Source organism: Anser brachyrhynchus, assembly GCF_964034855.1.
Source record: "Anser brachyrhynchus genome assembly, chromosome: Z".
NCBI lineage: Eukaryota > Metazoa > Chordata > Aves > Anseriformes > Anatidae > Anser > Anser brachyrhynchus.
The window spans coordinates 6,478,466-6,490,717 of record NC_137697.1 but is presented as its reverse complement, the minus strand read 5'-3'; the positions used below and the strand labels follow the sequence as shown (position 1 = coordinate 6,490,717).

Below are 12,252 nucleotides of genomic sequence, written 5' to 3'. Positions count from 1 at the left end.
GGGCAGTGCATGTGGAGGACTAGCAGCCCAGACATCACAGGCCCAGAGGGTGGTCTCATGGATCTGGAGCTCATCATCTCCCATAAATCATGCACTTGTGAATTGCTGGGTGACTCAACAGTCCCTTGGAAACCATCTCCTGTTTGAACCCCGTAGGGATCCCAGCGAAATAAGGCATCATCAGTCGGTTTAGCAGCTCTAACGTTACACTGTGTAGGGGCCAGACATGTGGCTGAGTGCTGTGGCTTTCAGCAGGTCTTCAGCATTTTTCTACTGCCCGTTGTGCACTGAGAGAAAAAATTAAAAAATAATAATTAAAAAAAGGTGAGTTTCTAAGGAGAAGGAGGACCAGTGCAGACTGCATCTCAGGGCAGGGAAAAGGAAAAGAAATACATCAGTGGGGCGGTGAAGAGCTCTGCAGGGCTGGGAAGGGGCTGCTCAGGAGAGCTGCAGCATCAGGGGAAGCCTGGCAGCAGCGAGTGGTCTGGAAGGGGGCTCAGGGAAGAGCTTGGTGATGTCTTCAGGGACAGGAGTCCTGGGGAGTCTGGGTTATCCAGCTTTGGGTTTCTGGGCCAAGATTAGGAGCACTCAGGGAATTTCCTAACATGCCCAAAGGCCCTGCCTGAACTAGCCAAGGACAATCTTCTCCATCTGGCTCCAGGAAGACCCTCTTTCCCCCAGTACTGCACACCCTTCGTGTGCTGCCCTGGGGCAGCGGAGTGGCTCCGGAGAGGCTTTGGAGGTGCCATGGGAGCGGATGGACCGAGGTACCCCTGAGACACCAGTGCGTGCGGGCGAGGAGCGGGTCTGCGGGTGCTGGCTGCCCAAAGGGGAAGCTCCTCATGCCAGGCACGATTTCCCTTGGTGTCTGTTTCGTTTCTCTGTCTGCATCTCTCCCTCCAGCGCTCGGTCACGCAGACACCTTTCCCCATCAGTGGGGCTCTGGCTGTGGTCCTGCCCCGTGCTGGGCAGCATTATGGCCCTGCCAGGGCTGGCTCTGGTGTTTCTGTTGGTCCTTACCCCTCTGCTGGGGACACAGGAACAGAGAGATCCTGCTGCCCAAGCCCGACAAGGAGCCAGGGATGCAGGTAAGGGCTGGCTGCTCCTCTCTCTTCAAGAGAAGCTTTTGCTGCTCTTCTTCCTGCAAGTTGTCTTTGTGGCTCTCCCTGGCTCGGCCCATGGTGGCTGTGTTGGAGAGGACTAAATCCAGCATCTGCACTGGTCCTGAGGCACTCAGGCATCAGTCAGGCTGTGGTGGGGCGAAGCTGTGCTTTGGGGATGTAGGGCAGCAATCCTCGGTGTGCTGGGAATGCCTCGACACTACAGCCCCTGTGTTCGTGCCTCCGTGGGGTGGGCAGCGCGCCTGGGAGCAGGAGGTGGCTGGTTCTCACTGCGTGGCGGGCAGGGGAAGCCTGAGCACTTGGCTTTCCTGGGGCAATCAGAGCAAAAAATCACCCATTGCTGTGGACCTGGGTGCTGGTGCCCAGCAAAGACCTGGGGAGATGCGAGACCCAGCCCTGTGCCGGCTGGGACACTCGTTCTCTCTCTAGTCCCTGTGGCTGGCCGAGCTGTCGTTTGGTGGGATTGTCCTTCAACTGTATTTTTCTATTCTTTCTCCACGGCAGGAGGGCTAGGGGCATCCCTTGGGACTCTGCTGGGCTCTCGTGTGGAGACTACGCCATGCCCTGCGCTGTACCCCGGGGCTGGGGGTACCTGCCGAGCTCCCCCTGTGGCACGGCAGGGACAGATGCTCTTTGCAGCAGGGGCTGGGGAGCCTGCGGCGTGAGTCATTATCTCTGCAGGGAAATGGGAGCAGAAGTGGCCTGACAAGTTATCCTATGGGGCGTGAATCATGTTAACCATCTCTGGGGGCTGGAGTGATGCTGCTCTTGCAGCGATGGACAAGGTTGAGGCAGATGGACGAGTCACAGGTTTAAGGTCTGTCACGGTTTTCGGCTGTCAGGGTGAAGTCTGGTGTGAGGGCACTGGGATCCAGCTGAGGGGGATGAAGTTTCCCACCTGGACAACACATACAAAGGAGCAGGGCGCAGGGTGTGAGAATCCGCTACAAGGGAAGGGAAACTGAGTGAGGTAGGACAAGACAGGCTCGTTTTGGGTGAAACATATGGAAAAGAGTGGGTGCGCTGAGTGGGCCGTGAGGCCTGAGGATGTGAGTGGGGCCTAGGGGCCTCATCCTGGGAGGTGCTCAGCTCTGAATAAGGAGGACCAGCAGCCCTCTGGATGGGACCTGCTCACACAAGAGGGCACTGTCATCACTTTGTGATCCTCAGGGCACTCCCTCATTCAGGAGGATGCAAAGCTCCCTCTGACTGTGACCCCAGGCTGCAGTTTACCCCTAGCCAGACCAGCTATGCCTTGGGCAAGCTGATACAGCTGAGCTGCACTGGGGACTATAGGCCACCGGTCCCCCAGATCAGATGCATTCCCAGGGGCACCCAGAGCTTGTGGAATGAGAAGGCCACCTGCAGGGGTAAGCACAGTCCTGCAGCACCCTGATCCCACTGTCCTGGGCTGGCAGCTCCGTGACACGGCTGTCCCTCTGCCCTGCCTGTGTGACAGAGCAGGGAAGGAGGACCTGGATGCTTTTGTCCCCATGGACAGCGTCTGCTGGCAGGCAGAGGAGCTGGATGGGTTCAGCTTGAGGCTTTGTGGTCAGTTGTGCCTTGTCAGCAGAAGGCCAGGCTTCTGTCTTTTGTCCTGGCTGAGGTGTTACATCGTGACAGCTGCAAGACGTTCCCCTCTCTGTTTGGGACCCAAAAGACATCTCTAGTGATTCCTCAGCCTCTGCTGCACCTCGTCACCTCCCACACCAACTAAACCCACTTTTCCCTCTGCCAGAAACATGTCAAAGGCCCTTGTGGGACCCCAGACTCCGTCTGACACCAGACCAGGAGGAATACAGCAAGAACGAAGAAGTGACACTGAGCTGCCCCAAGGTTTTCCAGCCACCCTTCACCCACGTCAGATGTGCAGGGGAAGTGCAGCCCAACATTCACGGGAAACCTGTGTACATCGAGGGGTGGCTGGGAAAGGGCACGGGAGGTGCCTGGACCCGCATTCGCTCCAAGGTGGAGTGCGTGGGTAAGGGAGGCACCAGGAGCTCTTCTGGGTGCCAGGAGAGTGTGGGGACGAGGTGGGAGGGGAAGGGGATACTTCTCTTCTGCCACTCTGCAGTCAGCCAGCAGGCTCCGGGGGCAGCTCCATGCATGGCCCAAGCTTTCCAGGCGTCCTGATGCATGTCCCTTGAGTGCTTTGCCTTGCTGCCTCTGTGGGGCAGGTTCCCAAGGCATGAAATAGCCTCGGCCTCTTAAAGGATTCCACAGGACCCTGGGATCAAATGCTGATCCATCAGTCCCTGTGCTAGCTTTGTGCATCTTAAATGCCCCTTGTGTGTGTCCAGAGACACACACACACACACACAAATCTACAATGAGGGTAGCAAGACACTGGAAACTGGCAAGATAGCCCAGAGAAGTTGTGGATGCCTCATCAATGGATGTGTTTGAAGGTGGGTTGGATGGGGCTTTGAGCTAGTGAAAGATGTCCCTGCCAGTGGCAGCGGGGTGGACTAGAAGGCCTAAAACTGTCCCTTCCAACCCAAATCTTCTCCAGACACAGCAGCACGTGGAGCATGCCAAGGAGTGGTCCAGAGCCAGAGGAAACTGTAGGCAGTGCTCGAATGTTGTATGGGAGAAGGCAGGATGGGCTTGGACACTAGGTGTGGGGGGACATGGCAGTGAGAGAAGGGTGGGGGTGAGGGAGGTCTGCACAGGGCTGGGAAGGGAAGGCAAGGCAGTGACCTTCTTGCAATGCTTCCTTCGCAGAGGCCTTCCAGGTTGTGCCTGGGACCTTGGAGGTTTCCACCACCAGCATCAAACTGAACTGGACCTGCAGTCTGCCTGATGCCTGCCAGCGCATGCAGGCCACGTGCAGGCTGGCAGGGCCTTCCTCCTCTTCCTGTGAGGCTGAGGAGGTCATGGCAAAGGAGATCCTGCACAGCCAAAATGGAACATTTACCTGTCCCCCTCTGCAGCCCTTCACTGTCTACAGTGTCACCATCTCAGTGCCCCCCAGCACAATCCTGTTCACACGGCTCCTGAGGACAAAGGCAACAGGTAAGTGTCCCCTGCCTGTAATGTCAAGGTACTCTTTGCTTTTCTCCCAGAAAACTCAGCCCCTGGTGGGTGTCCCCATGCGTTACCCCATCTCGCTGTGCTTCCAGTGCCCGAGAAGCCGGAGCGGCTGTGGCTGGATGCCAGCACGGGGACGCTGCGGTGGCAGGCGCTGCCCTCCTGCAAAGGGGAGATCCTTGGATACCAGGTACCAGGGGAGCGGGGGCTGCCCGTGGGCCCCGTGCCTCGCTGGGTGCCTCGGGCTGGGCACAGGCAGCAGGGAGAGGGGTGAGCCCTCCTCTGCCCGGGCCCAGCAGCTCCAGGTGGCCGCGGGGTGTTTGTGATGAGGGCAGGACCCTGCTGTCCCCGGGCAGCAGCAGCGGCCGCTCGGGGCTGGACAGGAGCCGGGTGCCGGTCCCCAGCAGCTCCTGTCCTTCCTGCAGCTGAACGTCACGGCCAGGAGCGCGCAGGACGGCAGCTTCCTTGAATTCCAGCAGGTGACAGTGAACAGCTCTGTCACCCAGTACACGCCACCTCGTCAGATGCCGGGGAGCAAATACACGGTGACAGTCCAGGGCCTGACGGCCGCTGGTGCCGGGGATGCATCCCACCTGGAATTTCAAGCCTATGTCTCGGGTAAAGGTTTCTGTATCAAGGGCCTGTTAGGCTGGTGTGTGTCTGTGCACCCTGTGCCATACAAGATAGTGTCCTGGCCTCAGAGGATGCCCCTGTGGCATTGCTTCAGCCCCTGCTCAGGTCTGCACGAGCAGAGCTGGCCCCTCTCTGCCACCTAATTCAGGCAATAGCAGGGAGCATATAAGGAGTCTGCAGGAATCACAGGCTGCTTTAGGAAGACAGGTCAGAAAATGAATATCTGTTCTTTTTATCTGTGAGCTGTGGCACCAGAGCCAGCAAGGCATGCATGTAGGGCTTGGTTATCATGCTATTCTGTAGCTTCTGCAGGAGGCAGAGGGTTTTCTTACTTTCCCTGAACAAAGTAATTGCAGTATAGTATCTATCCTTCTGTGAGTGTACACTTGGATCTTATGCCTGGGCAACACTAACACTGCCCACCTTTTCATCGTGCAGGGTGTGATTGCCTTGCATAGGCACCTGGACAAGGAAAAACAGTTTAGGTACCTGAATTTGCAATTAAGGGCCCCATAAAATGCATCAGTAAGTGGGGTGACAGGAGGTGCCTCGCCTGGAGCCCCGTGGCTCAGCGGCTCCTCTGGTGCCATGGCACGGCGAGGTGAAGGGCAGCCTGAGCTGGGCTTGGGGTCAGGTCCAAAGAGCGGCTGGAGGGGTCTCCTGCTGCAGGGGGGATTGTCCTGGGAAGCTGCCGGCCGTGGGATGTGGTGGGGGGCAAAGAGTGAGCATGGAAAGGAGGGTGGAGAAGGGATTTCATGGGCAAGTGACAAGGGGAGCCCCCTCCCTCCCAACAAGGCTTGCTGAGGGGGCGAGTCATGGCAGCTGGACGGCTCGCCTTCCATCTCCCTTTGGTGGCTGGAGGGATTGCTGGTGGTTGCCGATAGCTGGCGGTACCCTGCCACATCGTGTCACCAACACCCCAACTAAACCCTCTTTGGCCTTGGCCAGGCACATGCCAGAAGCCCTGGTGGGACACAAGACTCCGTCTGGCACCAGACCAGGAAGAGTATAACAGGAACGAAGAAGTGATGCTGAGCTGCCCTGAGGGTTTCCAGCCGCCCTTCACCCACGTCAGATGTGCTGGGGAAGTCCAGCCCAACATTCACGGGAAACCTGTGTACATCGAGGAGTGGCTGGGAAAGGACCCGGGAGGTGCCTGGATCCACATTCGCTCCAAGGTGGAGTGCATGGGTAAGGGAGGTACCAGGAGCTCTTCTGGGGCCCCTACGTGGTGGGGGAAGTTGGGGGAGCTGCCGTAGGCAGTGGGAGGCAGCTCCTGTGCATGTCTGGGGCTCACCCATACCGTGTCCTGGAGCTCCATTCCTCACCAGAGTGGGACAAGGCCAGGATCTCCTGCCCCATGTCCTGCCCTGTCCCCTGTTATGCTCTGTGGGTCCAGCCTATGTCCTGATAATGCTTTCCCATCTCGTCGGTGCAGTGAAATGCCAGAAGCCCCAGTGGGACACCAGGATTCTCTTTGCCCCAGACCGGGGTTCCTACGACCTCAACGAGACGCTGACGTTGACGTGCCCTGAAGGGTACTGGTCATCCAGTCCTGAGGTTGCCTGCATGAAACTCAACCCAAGGCAACGCTTCCTGATGCCTCATATCGGCTGGTTTGTGAAGAACAGCATGGGACACTGGAAGCCTGTAGAGGGGAATATGACCTGTGTGGGTGAGTGAGTGAAGCAGCCACTCTGTTCTCCCCAGGCAGGGAAAGTGGTGCCAGATACTGCCTACAGCCGTAGGGCACCAAGGCCCTGTGCTGGGGTGTTCCAGGAATGGCGTGGGTGTTCGCTGTGGAGAAAAGAGCTACTAATGCAGCAGGGTTTGTGTCTGTCCCTGTCAGAGTGAAAGGAAGTAGTCACCAGATCAGTTGCTAGGCCCGTGGTGGTGACTTAGAGGGACCACAAGCACTTGGCCTTGCCCTCTGCCAGCACAGCTCGGAGCGCCAGAGGCCCAGAGGAAAGCGCAGGCAGTGCCCGAATGTCATGTGGGAGAAGGCAGGATGGGCTCGGCCTCTTGTAGCTGTGGACATGGCAGTGAGGGAGGTCTGCTGCAGGACTGGGAAGGAAGGCAAGGCAGTGACCCTCTTCAATGCTTCCTTCGCAGAGGCCTTCCAGGTTGTGCCTGGGACCTTGGAGGTTTCCACCACCAGCATCAAACTGAACTGGACCTGCAGTCTGCCTGATGCCTGCCAGCGCATGCAGGCCATGTGCAGGCTGGCAGGGCCTTCCTCCCCTCCCTGTGAGGCTGAGGAGGTCACAGCACAGGAGATGCTGCACGGCCATAAAGGAACATTTACCTGTCCCCCTCTGCAGCCCTTCACTGTCTACAGTGTCACCATCTCAGTGCCCCCCAGCACGATCCTGTTCACACGGCTCCTGAGGACAAAGGCAACAGGTAAGTGTCCCCTGCCTGTAATGTCAAGGTACCCTTTGCTTTTCTCCCAAAAATTTCAGCCCCTGGTGGGTGTCCCCGTGTGTGACCCCGTCTCGCTGTGCTTCCAGTGCCCGAGAAGCCGGAGCGGCTGTGGCTGGATGCCAGCACGGGGACGCTGCGGTGGCAGGCGCTGCCCTCCTGCAAAGGGGAGATCCTTGGATACCAGGTACCAGGGGAGCGGGGGCTGCCCATGGGCCCCGTGCCTCGCCGGGTGCCTCGGGCTGGGCACAGGCAGCAGGGAGAGGGGTGAGCCCTCCTCTGCCCGGGCCCAGCAGCTCCAGGTGGCCGCGGGGTGTTTGTGGTGAGGGCAGGACCCTGCTGTCCCCGGGCAGCAGCAGCGGCCGCTCGGGGCTGGACAGGAGCCGGGTGCTTGTCCCCAGCAGCTCCTGTCCTTCCTGCAGCTGAACGTCACGGCCAGGAGCGCGCAGGACGGCAGCTTCCTTGAATTCCAGCAGGTGACAGTGAACAGCTCTGTCACCCAGTACACGCCACCTCGTCAGATGCCGGGGAGCAAATACACGGTGACAGTCCAGGGCCTGACGGCCGCTGGTGCCGGGGATGCATCCCACCTGGAATTTCAAGCCTATGTCTCGGGTAAAGGTTTCTGTATCAAGGGCCTGTTAGGCTGGTGTGTGTCTGTGCACCCTGTGCCATACAAGATAGTGGCTTGGCCCCAGAATTGTGGCATTGCTTCAGCCCCTGCTCAGGTCTGCACGAGCAGAGCTGGCCCCTGTCTGCCACTACAGAAGATGGATCCTTAGGCAGGGCTGCACATCACTTGGGGCACACAGCCACAGAGCACTAAGACCCTGGGACTGCATGCCCTCAGTCTATGCAGACTGTGTTGGATGGGCTTCTGGTCCCTGTGGGTGTTTGCTGGAGATGGGACACTTCCCTGTGCTCCAGAGCCTCCCTGCCTGTCAGACCTGAAGGCAGGACACGGCTGTGCCTCACTGCCTGTCCCTGCATGTAGCCAGGACTGCAGAGCCTGGACACACGCATACACACATTCGCACACCCCAAGGCAAAGTTTGGACAGCCACCCCAGGCTGTGGCACCCACTGCTGGCTGTGTGCTTAGTTTCAGGGCAGCCTCCAGGCCCCTGGCCATGGACTGCGGTCACTGTGGTGGCTGTGCTGTCAGCGATGGTCATGCTGTCTGCTGGGATCCTGTGGTTTGCACTGTCTAGGTAAGTAGGCAGGGAACTGGGAGTCGCTGCTCTGCCTCAGGCCATGCTGGGCTAATGGGGTGGCTGGTGACAGAGGGGGCTTTCTGCACTGCTCTCACCCTTTTCTGGGTGCCATGGGGGCGGCAGCTGGTCCTACCGTGGCTTGGCTGGTGGGCTCCTGGCCGGGTCTCCAGGCCAGCAGGGCCCTGGGCCACATCAGCCTCTCCCCAGCCTCAGGGCACCCCTTTGCCTTCCCAGGAGGAGGAAGGCCTTGCCCAGGAAAGCCGAGGAGGACCATTACACAGGTAGGGCCACAGCAGTGGGACCGGGGGGTAAGGAGAGCAGGTCATTGCCAGGAGAGCCCTGTGGCCCCCTGTGCCGCTGCCTGCCTGGGTCTGCGCTGCTCCTTCTCCTGCAGACCTGGGTCCCTCAGGCTGTGTCTGTCCCCTGCAGAGCTCCAGCCCTACGAGAACTCGGACCATTACTGTGTGATCAAGGAGAGATTTCTGGCTGAAGAAGACGCAGGTAGGAGATGGCTCCCCCACGTGCCGGGGACCCGAGGAAAGGGCCGCGGCGGTGTCAGGCAGTGCCCAGTGCTCCGGCCTGTCTCAGCCCCTCACGTGTGCAGGCGGCTGTGGCAGCGTGAGCTCCCCGCGCTGCTGAGGGCTCGCAGCAGCCTCTGCCCTGCGTGCTGTTGGTCTCCGCAGGTAGAGGTGGCTGGGCTGGAGAGCGACCGTCCCTGTCCCTGCCGCTGCCCCTGCCCGTCCTGGAGTCCTCGGGAACCAGACAAAGCAGTGAGGGAGACGAGAAGATGGGGTGAATGTTCCCGGATCAGTGCTGATGGCACTTTCATTGCCTCTTGGTCCTCCACAGCTGGAAGTAGGGCCTCACAGCTCATGCTGTGTTATTGCTCCCCATCCGATTTCCTCCCTCATTAAGCTCCTGCACGCTTTGTAACAGACCAGGAGCAGCCCAAGGCCTGGGATGAAACGCTTGTGCCCACAAAGTTGTGTCCTCGAGTATTTTGGCTCAGCAATTCTGTCCTGACCTGGGGCCTGCAACTGTCTTTTGAGACCAAAGCAGCCCACTGGGTTCTCAGCCTTCTTTGCTTTGCAGCCCCATCCCCATCTAGCTCCAGGACTCTGCCTGAGTTTTGCCCAAGCATACTGCCCTCTCAACTGTGCTGTTGTATCCAAACAACCAATAAAGTGGTCTGGTCTGCAGGGGGCTGCCTGCCCCACTACGGCATCCACCTGGTCATGAGTCCTCCCTTTTGTGTGTATGAAAGCTCTGTCTGTGTGAATCTTCACAGAGAAGCTTGGCCTAGGCTTTTGCAGGGACGATCGCCACCGTCCTCTCCAGCTCTGTGGGTAGGCTGAGATGTCTGTATCTCCTCCTCCTGTCCTTGGGGACACGGTCTGTCGTGAATGGGCTGTGACAAACTGTGGGATGTGCTTTGTGTACCCCGGAATGCAGCCATTGTGGGAGGGAGGGACATGCAGGAGGAGCACCTCCTGCCCTCCTTCTGCACTGCCCCTTGGTCAATGGCCTTAGTGGGATTGTTTCTCTCCCGTGTTCTCACTCTTCTCTCCCAGCTGCTGTTGTGCAGCAGTTTTTCCCTTTGCTGCGAAGAAGCCTCTTGAGACAGATGCCATGGTTTCATCCCGATGCTTGTGTCTCTTTGCAGGCAGTTGCCCAGGTGTGCATGCTGAGTGGTGGTGAGTGGTGCTGAGACTCGAGTCCTGCCCTGGCAGCTAATGCAGCACAGCCCTGTGATTGTAGGGCTGAGGCTGTCCTTGCACCTCTGCTGGTTGCGCAAGGAGAGAAAGCTGCCAGCTGTCTTGGTGACTGGATCTGGGTTGTGATCTTTTCTCCTTGGGAATGCCACAAGTCTCCTGGATTGATGTGGCACCTCCCAGGCCTGCAAGATGTGCCTGTCTGCATTTGCCGTCCCAAATGGTAGGATGCGTCTCTTGCATGCCTTCCAACTCATAGAGCACTCCCCTTCCTGACAGCCAAAATGAACAGCCAAGTGCCAGGTTGCTGTGCTGTACTTTTATTGAAGTCATCCCCTGGGAAGTCCCTCACCTGGGGGTTTTGTCCTGTTAGCATCTACCACCATCTGCTGACTCAGATCTGCACAAGTGAGTGACTCTTGTGGTCTCTTGGTCTGACTTGTTCTCTAGTTGCAGAGGTATGTCTGAGAATAAAGTGGCACAAGTTATGGTGGGAGGGTTCAGTATTTGTTGTGCCAGTATTGGGGAATGCTGACATTTGAGAGAGACTTGGAGCGATAGGAAAATCCCTGCTTGGAGTAGGACCGGCAGGCAACAGGGTGGCTCCAGGCACTGCAAGCAGGAAACCTTACAGATATCATCAGCACATCATCCTCGCCTAACAATTCTGCACAAGAGCCTTACCTACCGCTTGCAACATGCTGCAGGCTACAAAAGCAACCTGACAGCCACGCAGCTCATCCCAAAAGTTAGCCAAGGACGTGAGGCATGGGGAGGCTGGTCATTCCCAGGGCATGTGGCGCTGGCACATCTTCCCAGAAGGGACAGGTCATGGGAGCCAAGGGATGAGTTTAAAAAAAATTGAGGTCTCAGGGACATTTTTTCAGCTTCCAGCAATTTGCAGGTCAAGCACTTCCTTAGTCAGAGGGGCTGTCTTTGCAAGCAATGGCTCTCGATGGTGTGTTCTTCCATGAGCTTGTCTAATCTCTTCTGGAAAATACAACTACCTTAGGATGCACTGTGTACACTGGCAGGGCGTTATCCAGTTTAGCCTGACACTGCGTAAAGATCCCCTTTCCTTTCTTTATTTCTAAACTGCCACCTTTTGAATGCTCCTCCCTCCCACTATTACGGAGAAAATCAAATGGCAGCCATTCCCTTTCCCTCCTCTCTGAGTCCCTCATTTTATCCAGCTGCCATATCCTGCCTCCATTTTACTTTTTCCTGCAGGAAGAGCTGTGGCTGACTGGTTGCTCCCCATCTGGAAGGCATTCCTGGTGTCTGCTCAGTCGCCTTTCTCTGAACATCCCTATTTTCCCACAGCCTTTAGGAAATGGGGGTGCAAGGTTGCACATGGTGTTCAAGAAGCAGGTGAACTAAAAAGAGGTGAACCGCGGATTTTTCTTGTATTGTATTCTCATTTGTCCCGGTATGCATACATGTTGTAATAGGCAGCGGGTCCCGAGCTGCCTCTGACAGACTTTCTAGTACTTGAGGTCTTGTGCTCTCATGGCTCTGAGGAGAACATCTTGCTGTGAACGTGCAATTGTTTCATGTTTATCTAAGCTGCATTTTATCTGCGGTTCTGTTTGCCAGTCATTGGAGTCTGCTGTCATTCTGCAGCATTTTGTCACAGCTGGCTTCTGTTTTTAACACCAGGCTTTGTCAACAAGCGTGACTCCTTGCCCCCTCTGAGTCTGAGACTCTGCTCCCTGAGAAGAGCAGGCCTGTTTCATTTTGGAACCAGTTGCTTCCTCAGGTGAGAACTATCCTCTTGTCCCACCCCAGAGATGTGCTTGGTGACTAGAGGAGGGTAAGAGCTGTCACCCCGGGCGGGATGGTGGCCCCACTACCCCACTGTCCGGTGTTCACCAGTGGCAACAGGAGATGTGCTTAAGAAAGCACATATGAGTCTGGCCACCCTCCATGATCCAGCCCCCATGCCCAGGGTGGTAGGAGTTGGGATGTTAGAGGGGTACGCTCCTTATCCCTTTTTGGACCTGTTGTCCATGAATTTCTCGAGTCCCTCTTTGAACCAGCTGAACCTGGCAGCTTCTGCTGTGGCAGGGAGATGCACAGCTTCATCTCCTCTGAGTAAAGACTTCTCTTCTGTAGCTGTGAG

At 57.5% G+C, this 12,252-nt stretch overlaps 1 protein-coding gene across 1 annotated transcript; it reads left to right on the top strand.

The window, feature by feature from the left end:
• Nucleotides 1-853: 853 nt before the first annotated feature.
• Nucleotides 854-9,642, top strand: LOC308185401 (uncharacterized protein). The gene is made up of 14 exons (XM_080573416.1): nucleotides 854-1,088; nucleotides 2,860-3,102; nucleotides 3,846-4,136; nucleotides 4,244-4,341; nucleotides 4,577-4,769; nucleotides 5,733-5,975; nucleotides 6,223-6,459; nucleotides 6,897-7,187; nucleotides 7,295-7,392; nucleotides 7,628-7,820; nucleotides 8,307-8,415; nucleotides 8,653-8,699; nucleotides 8,848-8,919; nucleotides 9,102-9,642. The coding sequence occupies exons 1-14, from the start codon at nucleotides 977-979 to the stop codon at nucleotides 9,212-9,214; spliced, it is 2,340 nt and encodes a 779-aa protein (XP_080429542.1). The 5' UTR covers nucleotides 854-976; the 3' UTR covers nucleotides 9,215-9,642.
• Nucleotides 9,643-12,252: the final 2,610 nt, after the last annotated feature.

Coding starts and splice junctions, on each gene's coding strand:
- LOC308185401 (XM_080573416.1), top strand. CDS start 977: ATGGCCCTGCCAGGGCTGGCTCTGGTGTTTCTGTTGGTCCTTACCCCT. Junction 1,089..2,859: donor ACAAGGAGCCAGGGATGCAG/GTAAGGGCTGGC, acceptor TCCCTCTGCCAG/AAACATGTCAAAGGCCCTTG. Junction 6,460..6,896: donor GGGGAATATGACCTGTGTGG/GTGAGTGAGTGA, acceptor CTTCCTTCGCAG/AGGCCTTCCAGGTTGTGCCT.